Here is a 14949-nt window from a genome sequence, read left to right as displayed (position 1 = left end):
CCCTCAGTAACCTAGGATGCATCCCATCCGGACTGGGTGACTTATTTGTTTTAAGTACAGCTAGCCTTTCAAATACCTCTTCTTTATCAATTTTTAGCCCATCCAGTATCTCAACTATATCTTCCTTTACGGAGACTCTGGTAGCATCTTCTTCCTTGGTAAAGACAGGTGCAAAGTACTCATTTAGTACCTCAGCCATCCCCTCTGCCTTCTCCCAAATTGGTCACCACAACATCAGATCAGCAGAAACCTCGTTTACGCATCTATATGGGGTTTCTGCCGATCTTCCGAAGTTACGGCAACCAAATTGGGAAAAACCCCTAATTCCTGCTGCAGGTCTGCCAATAGGATATATCAAGTTCTATTCGACCCCAGCTCCCTCCATCATGGTGAGGTGCCTAACCTCTGCTCAGTGTTTTTTCACCATCACTGTACAGATTAACAATTCATCATGAGGAACTGTGGCTGTGAACCCATGTGATATAGCATGGTTAAGAACAAATTAACTGCCGATCTGTGCTTTTGGTCTATTTAAAATAGATTTGCATATCTTGTCAATAGCATTCCCAATTACTAGAGCAGCCCACAAAGCATAGTACTCATGTTGTGCTTCTCAAGTGGCTTAACACTTAACTAGTCAAGTAACAGTCAACACTGTTAGTCCAGCTCTGGAGAACAAGAAACTCGTAATTTAAGCAGGGCAGGGAATTTGTGCAGCCTGGTTCATGGAGATGATCATTTTTGGATTTTCAAAAACAGATTTATAGACCTAGAAAGAAAGCAGAACCAAACTATTTGCCCTTATTTGCAAAAAAACTGATAATTATTGAAGTTTGAAAGCTAACAGTGCAGATATCCACATAAAAACACTCATATTCAGAGACAAAAACAGAAAATCCTGAAGATACTCATGTCAGGCAGTATGTTTCCAATATAAAATCTTTCCTCAGAATTTAGATATCAGATGAACAGGATTTAAGGCAGCACAGAACAAGGGCAAGGGGAGGGGGGGGGGGGGTAGGGAAAACACACACAAAAACCACAGTGGTGTGTGTATATGTTTATTTTTACCCACTTCCCCTTATGTTCCTTCTAAATTCTGTTAATCTGTAATATCTAATTTCTAAGGAAAGAACTTAGATATTACAGATTAACAGAATGTCAACTGAAATATCAACTGTCTCATGTTTTCTCGAACAGATGCTGCCCGACCTATTGAGCATCTCCAGTGTTTTCGTTTTTTGTTTCAGATTTGCAGCATCTGCAGTATTTTGCGTTTTATTCTCAACGATTTGCATTTGTGTAGCATCCCAAGGTCCTTCACAGGAGTGTAGCCAGACAAAAACTGACACTGAGCCAATAAAAGAAACATTAGGACAGGTGACCAAAAGCTTGGTCAAAGAGGTAGGTTTTAAGGAGCATCTTAAAAGGAAAGATGGCGAGGCAGAGAGGTTTAAGGAGGGAATCCCAGAGCTTAGGGCCACCAATGGTGGGGCAAAGCAATTGCAGGATGCACAAGAGGCCAGAGTTGGAGGAACGCAGAAATCTCAGAGGATTGTAGGGCTGGTAGAGGTTACAGAAGTAGGGAGGAGCGAGGCCATGGAGGGATTTGAACACTCAGATTAGAATTTTAAAAATCGAGACATTGATGGAGCGGGAGCCAACGTAGGTCAGCGAGCAAAGGGTGATGGGTGAATGGGACTTTGTGCAAGTTAGGATACGGGCAGCAGAGCTTTGAATGAGCTTAAGCTTATGGAGGGTGGAAGATGGGAGACCAGCCAGAGAGCATTGGAATAATCAAGTCTGGAGGCAATAAAAGTATGGATGAGAATTCTCATATTCAGAGGTTTGAACATTTAGTATGTTAACTTGTGCAGAACTAATGGTCCCAATTTCGAAGCAGTGAGGCCTTAACTAGGTACAATTTCCAATTAGCTTGCTTAAGAGGGGTCACCGATGTATGATTCCCCAACAGTCCAAATGCAAATAGCTGAAATAGAACTAGGTTTGAAATCAAAATAGATCCTGGAAATACTCCAGAGCATGTGGAATATCACAAGAAATAGTACTAACCAACATTTGAGAAAACAAAATCCCAGGCTGGCTAAATTAATTAACACAATGTTTGATATTCTAACTACTGTCTTATCTAATCACTCATGTAGGGCCATAAATCTCAAATATTTAGTGAAAAGAGGGCCTACACAAGGAAAAGTACCTTTACTGGGAGAAAAAAGGTGGCACAGGTTCATGGGCTTTATACAATGGAGAAGACGACCATTTGCAGCACCATCCATCTTCAATATCAAGATGGCTATTTCCACATACCTATTTAGCATTGGGAACCCATCAAGCTAGGCTAGACTCCCACGGTGTGTGGAGGATGTGGAATGAAGGTTGTAATGTTAAATTAATTTTGCTGGTCAAGAATAACATTTAGGAGTTCTTTCTTTTTGGAAGTTTGACCCATGGTTATTCATCTCTTTTAGGTAAATACGTCCAGGAGCATCCACAACAGTGAAAATGCAAATGTTCTGTGGCAAGGGATTCAGTTCAATGAGTCCTACAGAGAGTTGGCAGCTGACTAATGACACTTAATACTGAGAAATGCAAGAGAAGTTAAAATATTCAAAATTACACAATAAACAGCATTCCTTCAAGATAAAGTAGGAAGAAAAGATTGAATGTAACAGTTGTCAAACTTTGGTGGCATTATCCTACAGTTATTACCACATCAAGTGGATCTTCGAATGGGAGCTCTTTATCATAATTCTATGGGATGAACAGAATATCTGATTTTTATATTTAGATTATATTAATGAGGAAAAGTGGAAAAAAGTTACACACATATATGGATTACATCGCCAGCCAAAAAGGCTCCATAAAAGCCTCTGTATTGGAAAATGGTAATACTGGTAAATTAAATCAAGACTCCACCCTGAAAGCATAAATATAGGCCAAATGACTCATTATGCTAAAACTTAAAGCATACAACACAAATGGTATTTGCCAGCTTTTTTTTTTAAACAAAGTTTTATACAAAAGTATGGTTACACAAGATTAAAAGCACACCCAAACTGAATTATAAGTGAATTAAAAAATGACAAGTCAACTCAGTATTATGGTCATTTTTTTTTAATCTATATGTTGCATACAATGACATTCAAATGAAATAGCTTTTTACTCTGTGCAGATGTTTTGTATAAAGAACACTTTCACAGAAAGTCTGACATTTTGGTGCAAGTCTTGTGGATGTATATTTAGTTATTTTATTACATATATCCTGGTTATCAAATAGTTACAATAAAGGAACCATAACAACTTCAGGTAATACAAAAAGCTGTAAACATCTTCATATCCTTGTGGTTTCCCACAAATATCCTCCATAAAGACACTTTTTATGGCTATTTAGGTTACTGCAGAAAAGCACCAGTTACTTTTGCTGACAGGATCATTACTACACAGTGTGAAATTTTAACCATTAGCTAAAAATTCTTCAATTTATTTGCCTTTAGTCAATGGCACTTCAATAACTGTACACTAACCAGTAATTCCTGACTAATTTCAATGTAGCCAATTGCCAAATTAAATTTACATAATTTTAGTTACTTAGTCAAATGTCTTTATGGGTTGGGCAACTTAAATGTACTGCGTTAAAATGAAATATTTCCACTTGCAGATAAGAGAGAAATTCTCTTTAGAAAAAAAAAAGCCACCACTTCTTTGGTTGTTCTGTGCAGGACTGCTAATACTAGTTCTTTTTGTCAGCTACTGTATTCAAAGAGTTCTCTCACACAATGGATAGTATCAACTCCCACCAAGCAACACATTAGCTTTCCTCTTGCTCATTTCAGTTAATATCAGAATACAGTAGCTATGTACTCTCTACAGACAAGGCCTTGTAGTACAACCCAGGGCTGGGGGTGGGAAAGAGGGGCAGGCAAGATAGTATGGGTTGATTCCAATGATTTGTCAAATACAGCATTTAAATTTCAGCAGACATCATTTATTTAAGAATAGATTTCATTTTGTTTACTAATTTAGTCTATTTTCTTATAAATTCATTCTCATCTTGGAATATGGGAAGCAATGCAGGCATGTGATCTGCACATTTTTCAGTTACTGATTATAATCCATACTGAAAATTTCCTCAGTTAAAATTTCTAGGCCAGATATCAAATATTCTGTTAACACAAAACATGCACAAACTCAAGCTTCTGGGAAAAAAAAGTTACCTCATTCCTTCATAATATTTCACACTTTTGTTTTTGAGTCTTCCCTGTCCTTACTTTGACAACTCAGCCAGAGATTACCACCTAATGTGGATAAGTTGCTCTCAAACCTATACATGGTTCCTGCCTGCATAAAGGTTGTGTTCAGAAATAAATAGCATCTCCTGCTTTCCTGAGAAGATTGTAATTTAATTAGTATTTTCTGTGATTGCTGCTGACAGAGAGACATGTAGACTTCCTTCTCTGATAAGTCAGAGGTCAGAATCATTTTCCTTCACTCCCTGGTGCAATTTCAGCAGAGGAAACACATGACACCTCCCACCTTTAACACAAGCTTTTAATAAAACTATAGAAGACAAACAGTGACTCAAAAGGCACATGAGTAACATAGCTGCTCTGGTTGGAATCTGTAAACAAGTTTTAGTCTTTGCATTTCATTTGTTACAGAACAGACTAAAGTCTATTGGTTTCCTCAGCAGTTAGACCAGGCAATATAGAGAACATAGTCAACCCATCCATCCTGCTTCAGGATCACTCACAGGATTTTGGGCCTCATGGTATACCCCAGATAACTTTGTTAAATAAAGCAAAAAGTTAGAAAGTATACACATACTATGTTTTGCAGAACAAAGTTAGTGTGGTAGTAGAAGCATATAGTACATAACATACTTAAATGACCTTCCTCCCAATCCCTCCCCCACACAATTTGGAGTAATTTGCCATGTAACCGACTGCACGTTTTTTTTTACAAAAGATTGTTCAACAGATTTTGATTTGCTAGGTCACCCAAGCTGGGAGCCCAACATGATCTTTAAACGCCAAGGGTGATTCAAGGGTGTTTTGACTGTCAGCTGACCACCTGCATTATTCAGATGTGAAAGGCCACAGTAACAAAAAAGGGACCAGACTGACAGAAGTTAAACACCATCATACTTTTGCAATGCCTCCTCCAACTTCTGAGTCACCTTCTGGTAAAAATGGATCTGCTGCTGAAGAAAATGCTGCATTTGTGTCTTGAAGTCTGACACACGAATATTGTGAAAATGGTGAATCTCTGCCAGTGTGGCAAAAGAAATAGTGTCACAACGTTCACGGACCCCATCTGCCTGGTGCAACTCCATCTTCCCTTCTTCCACGTGCCGTTTACTCTCCTTTACTTTGGTTAGTGCACCTGTTACAAATACAAACCATAGTCAGTCATCTGGGCAAATACATGAAACAGAGAGTTTATGAAAAGAAAGAGATGTTAGAGATTCTAGAAATCCTGAAAGACCATATATAGATAGGTTTCGGGATTCAGCCGGTTGTGATATTCATCAGTCTTTTTTTCTTTAAAAGAATAAACTTTATAGAAAAATCTATTTAATTCAAAATGGGAAGAGTGTTATTCTGGGAGCATGGCTCAGTTGACCAAACATAAAAAGTAAGAATCAGTTATTCTGAGAACATAGTTACTCTCAAGGAAATCCAGTTTCCATAGGTTCTGTACTGTAGGCTCATGAGATCATGCACTATGAAATACACTTGCTGGAAAACCAAAATGACAGTATTCACAGCAGTTCAGTGTATTAACTATGTGAACAGAGTTTCATGCAAGTGTAAACGATTTGATTTAAAATAATACCAGATGACTTACTAAAATTGCAGGGGGAACCCAAGTACTATTCATCAAATTCAGACCACTAAAAGGAAGATTATGGATTTATTAAGCAAAAGGTTTCCTTTCACCTTCTGGATACTGCTAGCAGAATCACATTAATTACAGCAGACCACCAAATGTTGCAAATAAAGCCCCACTGATCACACAAGCGGCAAATGATTCCAGTTTACTTAGCAATAAAAATGTAACACGAAAGTATGTTTCCATAAGCTATTTCCATTTCAAAAGGAACTCTACATTTGTAAAAAAATCTGCTCCCTAAATGGAGCCCCACAGAGAAATGACGACACAATGCAGGAAACACTGATTGCAGAATCCCAAAACCACAGCAAGTCTCCTTACGAGATACAGGAAGATAATCTGCAATGACAAGAATTTATTACAATTATACAGTTAGGTTTAATTATGCAGCCTTCTCCTGGGGCAATCCTTTAACATGGCAACAAAGCAATTTTCTGAATACTAGTTGCTAAACATCACATTCAAATGTGATACCAAAAATAAAGTTGAATTAAAAAGTATGTACAACAATCATGCTACACTACATCATTCACTCTTTGAGTGATTGGTCACTATCTCAGTGTAAACATTGCTTGCAGATGCTGCCTTTTGGCAAGACAAACTTTTGTTGTCTACATGGAAACACTTTGGGCAGGTTAGATGAAATGCAGATATTCAGTATGAATGAAAATCTAGTCAATGCAACATTCACCACCCACAACTTAACAGTACATGCCACATTTTTTTTTTAAAGTATTGGTTTGGGTTCTCTGCTGGCCAACTAACCTGATCAGTCCTCAACAATGAAGTGACACGTCCCCATTACTCTCGTGATTCAAATGGTCACCAGGAAACATCCATTCGGATGGGAACTCGCCAGATTTCTTCCACTAATGGTGCCGCTCTTAAGTGTCAACACTCTCCACTTTGTCTTCATTGGCTTCAGGCAAAGTGCAGGCTGGACAAATTTTTCAGAGAAAAGTAACACTAATTGGAGAACCAGTTATCATAGTAGGTATGGGACAGGAGGCGGCCATTCAGCCCATCGTGCTGGCTCTTTGAAAGGGCTATCCAAATAGTCCCATTCTCCTGCTCTTTCCCTGTAGTCCTGTAAATTTTTGCCCCTTCAAGTATTTATCCAATTCCGTTTTGAAAGGGATTATTGAATCTGCTTCCACCACCCTTTCAATTGTAAACAATTTTACAACACCAAGTTATAGTCCAACAAATTTATTTTAAATTTCACAAGCTTTCGGAGGCTTCCTCCTTCCTCAGGTGAATGGTGTGGAAATGGGGAGACACGTGGCAGATGAAATTTGCCACGTGTTTCCACACCATTCACCTGAGGAAGGAGGAAGCCTCCGAAAGCTTGTGAAATTTAAAATAAATTTGTTGGACTAAAACTTGGTGTTGTAAAATTGTTTACAATTGTCAACCCCAATCCATCACCGGCATCTCCACATCATGACCACCCTTTCAGGCAGTGCATTCCAGATCATTACAACTCGCTGCGTAGAAAAATGTTTCCTCATGTCACCTCTGGCTCTTTTGCCAATCTTAAATCTGTGTCCTCTGGTTACCAATCCTTCTGCCACTAGAAACAGTTTCTCCCTATTTACTCTATCAAAACCCTTCATGATTTTGAACACCTCCATCAAATTTCCCCTTAACCTTCTCTGTTCTAAGGGGAACAACTCCAGTTTATCCAATCTCTCCACATAATTGAATTCCCTCATCCCTGGTACCATTCAAGTAAATCTCTTCTGCACCCTCTCTAAGGCTTTGACATCTTTCGTAAAGTGTGGTGTCCAGAACTGAACACAATACTCCAGCTGAGGCCTAACCAGTGGTTTATAAAGGTTTAGCATTTCTTCCATGCTTTTGTACTCTATGCCTCTATTATTAAAGCCCACAATCCCAAATGCTTTTTTAACAGCCTTCTCAACTTGTCCTGCCGTCTTCAAAGATTTGTGTACATACACCCCCATGTCTCTCTGTTCCTGCACTCCCTTTAAAATTGTACCTTTTAGTTTATATTGCCTCTCCTCATTCTTCCTACCAGAATGCATCACTTCACACTTCTCTGCGTAAAATTTCATCTGCCACGTGTCTCCCCATTTCACCAATCTGTCTATGTCAACCTGAGGTCTATTACTATCCTCCACATTATTTACTACATTTCGAGTTTCGTGTCATCTGCAAACTTTGAAATTATACCCTCTATACCTAAGTCCAGGTCATTAATATGTATCAAAAAGAGCAGTGGTCCTAATACCGTCCTCTGGGAACACCACTGTATACTTCCTGCCAGTCTGAAAAACCATTCACCACTACTCTGCTTTCTGTCCCTTAGCCAATTTTGTATTCCAGACTATTCTTTCCAGAAACAGGCTAGAGGATAGCATTGGTGGATACTTAGTGGCAAGTTTCAGTCTGCAATCTCAGTCTCAGCCACAGGTGGCATCCAGGACAAGATGACTTTTCAGGACAGTGAGACACAAATAGGCAGATAAAGATAGTAATTAAACTCATCATTTCTCACAAGTTCCAGGTTCAAACTAATGCAATAAAACTATATAATTTCATTACATGGCAATAAATGGTGCACAAAGAAATATGGCAAGATTTCAAAGCAAGAAGCAAATATTTTTGATTTCATGCAAAACTGTGATTACAACACACAATGCCAAATTACTCAAAAAGGAGAGAAAAAAGGGAAGAGAAAAAAGTATAGAAGTGAAAAAAGATGTGTGAAACAAAAGACAAAAAGAGGTGTTGTAAAGTAGGCAAATGCTGCAGCCAATTTGCACATAGCGTGGTCCCACAAACAGCAAAGAGACAAATGACTAAATCTTTTTAGTGATGTTAGTTGAAGGATAAATGTTGACCAGGCCACTGGGAAAGCTCCCCTGTTCTTTGAAAAGTACCATGGGATCTTTTACATCTACCTGAGGGGGCAGACAGGGTTTAATGTCTTATGCATAAGGTATCATGTACGGCAGTGCAGCACCCCCTTTATTATTAAGGAAGAAAATAATGGTTTTACCATCAATTTTGCTGAGTTTCACAAACAAACAACCAAACAACCAGTCACTTTCTAGTTCACATGAGGACCCTTGAGTAGGAACTCCCTCCGTCCTACAGCATTCCAGTGATGCCTAACATAAGAAACATCACAAGGTGGCTCAAATGCAAACATGCTTTGAGAAAGGGGGGGGGGGGGGGGGGGAAGAAAAGCAGCCACAAAATTACCCAACCCCAGAAAACCATGTTACAGACTGGGAAACATCAAAGAAATTCCCAGGACTTTTCTTTCCTGCTATAAAAAAGGCACATTGCTTTGAACCAAAAAAACTTTTCTTGCCTTTAACAAATAAAAGCTAGGGTAGATAGAATGTGGGGAATTAAAGACAAAAACTTTAACAAACCTACTAATCAGCCTTGGCTCAGTGGTAGCACAGATCTGATCACTTACCTCATTGCTATTTGTGGGATCTTGCTGTGTGCAAATTAACAGCCATGTTTTCCTGCGTTACAACACTTCATTGATTAAAAGAATCTTTCAGGATATCTGAGTTTCACAGCCAATGTTAAAATTTATTCTAAAATAAGTCTTGGATTTGCTGTGATATGGGAGAAAGGATAGAAAAACAAATAATAAATCTTGACTATCCCCATCTCATTATACTCTGCATTTGACTATGATTGAACAAGGGACTGGTGGTTTATGCAAAATATACCACTTAGTGGAACCAGCTGCACAATTTACAAGTGTTAGATAGTTAAGCCAATTGTTACAAGAGTGGCTTATTTTGTGTAAACTGCTGATCCTTAATGGACTATAAGTTATATTTTTTTTGCTAATTTCAAAGCTGTCTTAGTGCAAGTTTAGATAAGGCAGCAAAGCGAGACACATAGCAATGTACAGTCCTGAAACTGGACAAATACCACCACTAACACGTGTCAATAACACCAAATATGTTGGAAACTGGTATGTAGAAAGAAGTTATGATACTGGGGCAGTGTAGGAATAAATTTGCAGTACAGAATTTCAATAAAGCCAATAGTGGATGTGTGAATTTTGTAAAAGTGTAAGAAATAAGAAATGGGAGGAGTAGGCCATACGCCCCTCGAGCCTGCTCCACCATTCGTTAAGACCATGGCTGATCTTCGACCTCAACTCCTTTCCTGCCCAATCCCCATATCCCTGGATTCCCCTAGAGTCCAAAAATCTATCGATCTCAGCCTTGAATATACTCAACAACTAAACATCCACAGCCCTCCGGGGTAGAGAATTCTAAATATTCACAACCCTCAGTGAAGAAATTCCTTCTCATCTCAGTCCTAAATGCCCAACCCCTTTTCTTGAGACCATGTCCCCTAGTTCTAGACTCTTCAGCCAGAGAAAACATCCTCTCAGCAACTACCCGATCAAGCCCTCTCAAGAAGTATCCACTTGAATTGCAAAAAACATCCCTTCTAAAATTTTAGATATTATGCTGCCAAACTTGGATTTGTCCAGAGAGGGCTTTGAGCTATCCAACACAGATGTATGTTTACAGCCTGTGCCACTGTTCGAAGCAATTTGAGGTGACTAGTGAAATGTATAAGCCAACATGCTTTAATATTTTATAAAAATGTAACTTTTCCCAGTGCATATCCATACCAATAGACTAAATATGCCTCGTGACAACATATTTGAATCACTGTTTCCCCAAAATACATACAAACAAAACAATTCTCCAAAATTAAAAAGTCAAGATTTTATGTATTTGTTTACTTTCAACACACTGATTTTGCACAGAACTGAATGAAAATACACATCTTGAACTTTCAAGGCCCTCAAACTCAAATTCCTTTTCCTCAGTTGTCAAGTGCACTACAGTGGAACTTCTATTGTCGGTCATGATGGAGGGAGCATAATTTCTGGTGGATGATGATAATTGTAAATAAAATTGAGGACACCCAAATTTTGTGGCATAGTAAAACCTTAGTTATGGGAATGAAGTGGAGCCCAATATAAACAAAAGAAAAATAATGTAATTTAATTCACCAGCAGGAGATGAAATACAAAGGAGTTGTGTGATGAGGCAATGTCTTGTCTTGTATAGGGCTTTGGCCACAGAAAATTCTTATGGATAATGGGGTTGGCAGATAATAATTTTATTTACAGTGGAATGCCTAAGCTTGAGCAAGGCCAGGAGCTTTGACTTGCTAGAAAATTTGACCCAAATTCAAATCACACCCCTATTCACTAGTCATAGGGCTGAACAGTAATAAGCACATCTCAGAAGGTAGAGGAGGAGCACTCTTTTTTTTTTAAAGTTTATTAAATGACCGGAGCAAAGATTAAGCGTGTCACACACTGAAGCTTGTATTCATCAAAAAAAAAATCAGGTACATCAGACTGACAAACTTACAAAATTTCAATGGGCTGGAAATTGTTCATAAAATAATCGGAAGCCTAACAGCATTCACCATTATTAACGGGCAAATCAAACGGCAAGTTCCAGTGACCGTACATGGGCAGTCAAATGTGCCGAAATTCAAAACTTACTCTTCCTGATTCCCTGATCTGACAGTTTTGTGTAAAAGAGATATCGCTGGCTGGAAACAGTGGACCAGCGCCAACTTGCTCTCCTGCCCAGCTGGAAACTAACTAATCTCACCAGAAAAAAAAGGTACACTGAGTTATATCAGGTCTAAACTAACTATTAATGGTGTGGTGAGTATTAATGACTGCCAAACAACCTCCCCATCACTGAAAGAAAACTTTAAAAATGTGGAGTTTCATTACTCCCAATTTTAATACTTTTTGGACATTCTTTTAAAAATTAAAAAAATATAAAATTTTTATTTTTGTAATTTTTCTTTGTCTTTCTTATCTCTAGTCTTTTAATCATAGCCTCTCTTTATTTCACTTTCTCGGTTTGATTTTATAGTACATTTACTAATCTTATCTGACACTTCCTGGTTCTTACCCTGCTCAGTTTGTGAATGAACTTCATTGCCTGGTTCTCACAGCATGGCTTGCTTCAAACTGATTGGTGGAGGGGACACAGAGATCCTTTCCTCCTCTTGCCACTCAGAAGCCCGGGAAAGGACACTGCACTTCTTGCAGCTCTCAATTAAAGCAAGTTTGCGTTCAGAAGCCCACAAAAAGTTTGCGGATGAGTTAGTTACTTCCAGCGGCGGGCGACGACCATTCGCCGCTCAGCGCAATTTCCAGCCCAACATATTTTATATTATCATTATTTGGGAATTATATAAGACTTTTCTCCAATTGTATATTACAATTCAGAAACTCAGTAGTATACTGGGGTCAAGACAGGCGGTCTTCAAAGAGGACTATTACCGGACATACAGTAAACAGTTAATCAAGAAATCAGGCTCCATTTACTATACTGAACTGGTTCCATCAAACTCATTCATTTATCTGTATTTGTTGTACAGAGAAAGGCACCTGAAAGATCTGAACAACAGCTTCTACAGGATGTGATGAAAATACAGAATCAATATCAATAGAATAAAACTACTTTACGTGGTTTGTTGCAAGAAGCTGTGAGAAAATAGGTTTTAAAGATGTTCAGGATTGTTTAAATATGCTGCCTCCATTTCTTAAAGTTCAGTGAGTTAAATCAGTACTTATCATTTTCCACTTAGGGAGGAAGCACAGCGAACCAGAGGGAGAAAGCAATTGCATTTTAAAGCCAAAGTTGCACCCAGCCCAGACTTCATGTGCTGCATATTTTTCTCCTTTGTCTGCTAGTCCTTATTCAAATTTCTGGTACAAAGATGGTAAATATGTGTGGCAAATTTAAATAGGTCCATTATTAGTTGTAGTAAACTCTAGAAGTGACTACTACATGTTGCCAATGAATCCAATCATTCACCAAAAGGAGCATCCAGCTACAAGAAAGAACCAGATACAAAAAAGATACATAAGAATTACTTGCAAGCAGACAGTTTTCAGATGCCTAACATTGGAATTAATCTCACCCAGCCAAACAATGAGTGCAATTTTCAAGCCTGCTCTGCAAGAGCTTGTGATAATTAAAATGTCTCATTTACCAACATAGTTTACGCTGTGATCTGTTGACCCCCTTAATGAAAATTATCAGGGTAATGGCCAGCTGGAAATCTCTGTGGATCCCCTGAGAGTGGAGTTTGACATCCCACAACTACCACTGCAGAAGTATTATTTCAGATCATGACAGACCTACTGTGCATTTCCAGCATTTAATGCTTTCATTTCAGTTACCCAGATATTGAGAAGAGCTCTTTTTCACTTTACTACACAGACTGTATCTTAAATGTTTTTTTGAATGTAAAATGCTCAGAAAACATTACATCAACCCAGAACAACTCAAATTAGAATCATAGAAAGGTTACAGCACAGAAGGAGGCCATTCGGCCCATCGAGTCCACGCCGGCCAAATTAATCCTCACTGACACTTGGTCTGCATTTTCTGTTTCTTTTAATGCATTTTTATGGCATAAGTACAAGTCACATTAAAAAGCTTCCCCAATTGGAGATTCTTAAACACGTGCCTAATGTGCATGAATGATAGTTGAATGAGTTGAAACTTCAATTTTCATACTTAAAGAAAAATATATGGTGCGAGTGCTGCACTTTCCTTGGGCCCCAGTTGTTTACACTGATGTACGCCCATTTAACATTCAGACGTATTCTCATGAAATTTGAGCGTAACTGGACATCAGCAGAATGGGCACATTTTAGGGTCTAACTTCTCAGTTGCACCCACGGAGGATATTCCAGGCCGTAGAGTCCAGCACGCTGGAAACTGGTTCCCCAATCAATGTAAAAGCAGGGGGAATGCAGCACAGACATCACTCTCCTGAAACCAGACACCATACCACCGTGAAGATAAAAACATTATGTCAACGCCAAGAATCATGATGGAAGAGAGGGGAAAACCGAATAGAAAACCTATTAGATACCTTCTAAAATAGAAAAAATGCAATAAAGGGAATGTCCTGTAGTGCAATTATATACCAACTGTCTGATTTCTTGCTCCTACAATTGTTAATCTGGTTATTGAATTTTTTTTAAGCTCCAGCTACTATAGCGGTTGATGGAACATCTTGTGTAAAAAAATGTTGCTCAGAAGTTTAGGAATTATCTGTGGTCATTATTTATATGGAAATGGACAATTAAGTAAAGCATCATTTGACTGCACACAATGAGGGCCACTGGCTTACGGTGACTGAATGGTCAAAATTTGTTTTCACTATATGGGATTCCTTAGTTTTTAAACCAGTGTTTTAGAATTTCACAATTCCTTCTGTTTATAATTAGGGTCACTGGCTTATGGTGACTGAATAAGTCAATTTAGTTATTACAAGGGGAGCCTAGGCAAATTGAAATCCACAATTCTGCCTATTTTACCCTGAAAACTGCAAATCAGTGGTCTTGACCAAAACATCAATTATTTGTACCATTGTTTTGCACAATAAAAAAGCAACTTGAAACGAAATCAGTCTGGCCGTTTTATCCACCAGAAAACATAGTATGCGCCACCTCGATTAGTTACCACAAACCTGTTTCCATAAATATTTACATATACAAATAATGAGTTATTTTTACTTTGAATGCACCAATTTGCTTATTAAGTTAATTTACATTTGACCTCGTCCATTTAAAATATGAAGTATGCGCCTTTTGGTAAATTAGCAGAAGCGCACGTGCAAGATTGATGTCCCAGTTCACTGAGGCTTAATAAAATGTTAGAGCCTTGGTCATGCTATTGTATGACTAGATATTGGGGACTAAAGGTAAACTCTTGATTGTAAGGAACATGGGATCTACTTACAGGGGACATCAGAAACACAATCTCTCAGAATAGCTAGAGATCTGAAATTTGTAACACTTACTACAAAGTACATAAATAAATAACAAACCAATGTTTAAATTGGTATTTTCTAGATGCAGACTCCTTCCCTAATTGGTCCAGTTATTTTCTCTTTTTTTTTGATGGTCAGGCTTGCCGAGTCTAGTCAGATAGCTTGTTTACGGTTTATGGCAAATATCTAAAA

General features: G+C 38.3%; 1 protein-coding gene across 1 annotated transcript in view; it reads right to left on the bottom strand.

Annotated features, from left to right (window-relative positions):
* Positions 1–3129: 3129 nt before the first annotated feature.
* The window catches only part of snx18a (sorting nexin 18a), a 43835-nt gene continuing 32015 nt past the window's right edge, over positions 3130–14949 (bottom strand). The window contains exon 2 of the mRNA XM_067985774.1: positions 3130–5403. Coding sequence (XP_067841875.1) covers positions 5150–5403 — 254 coding nt within the window. The 3' untranslated portion in view covers positions 3130–5149. The remainder of the gene's footprint in view (positions 5404–14949) is intronic.

The sequence above is a fragment of the Heptranchias perlo genome, chromosome 1 (genome assembly GCF_035084215.1).
Source record: "Heptranchias perlo isolate sHepPer1 chromosome 1, sHepPer1.hap1, whole genome shotgun sequence".
NCBI classification, from domain to species: domain Eukaryota; kingdom Metazoa; phylum Chordata; class Chondrichthyes; order Hexanchiformes; family Hexanchidae; genus Heptranchias; species Heptranchias perlo.
Note: the sequence above shows the minus strand (reverse complement) of the source record. Positions and strands in the feature narration are given on the sequence as shown.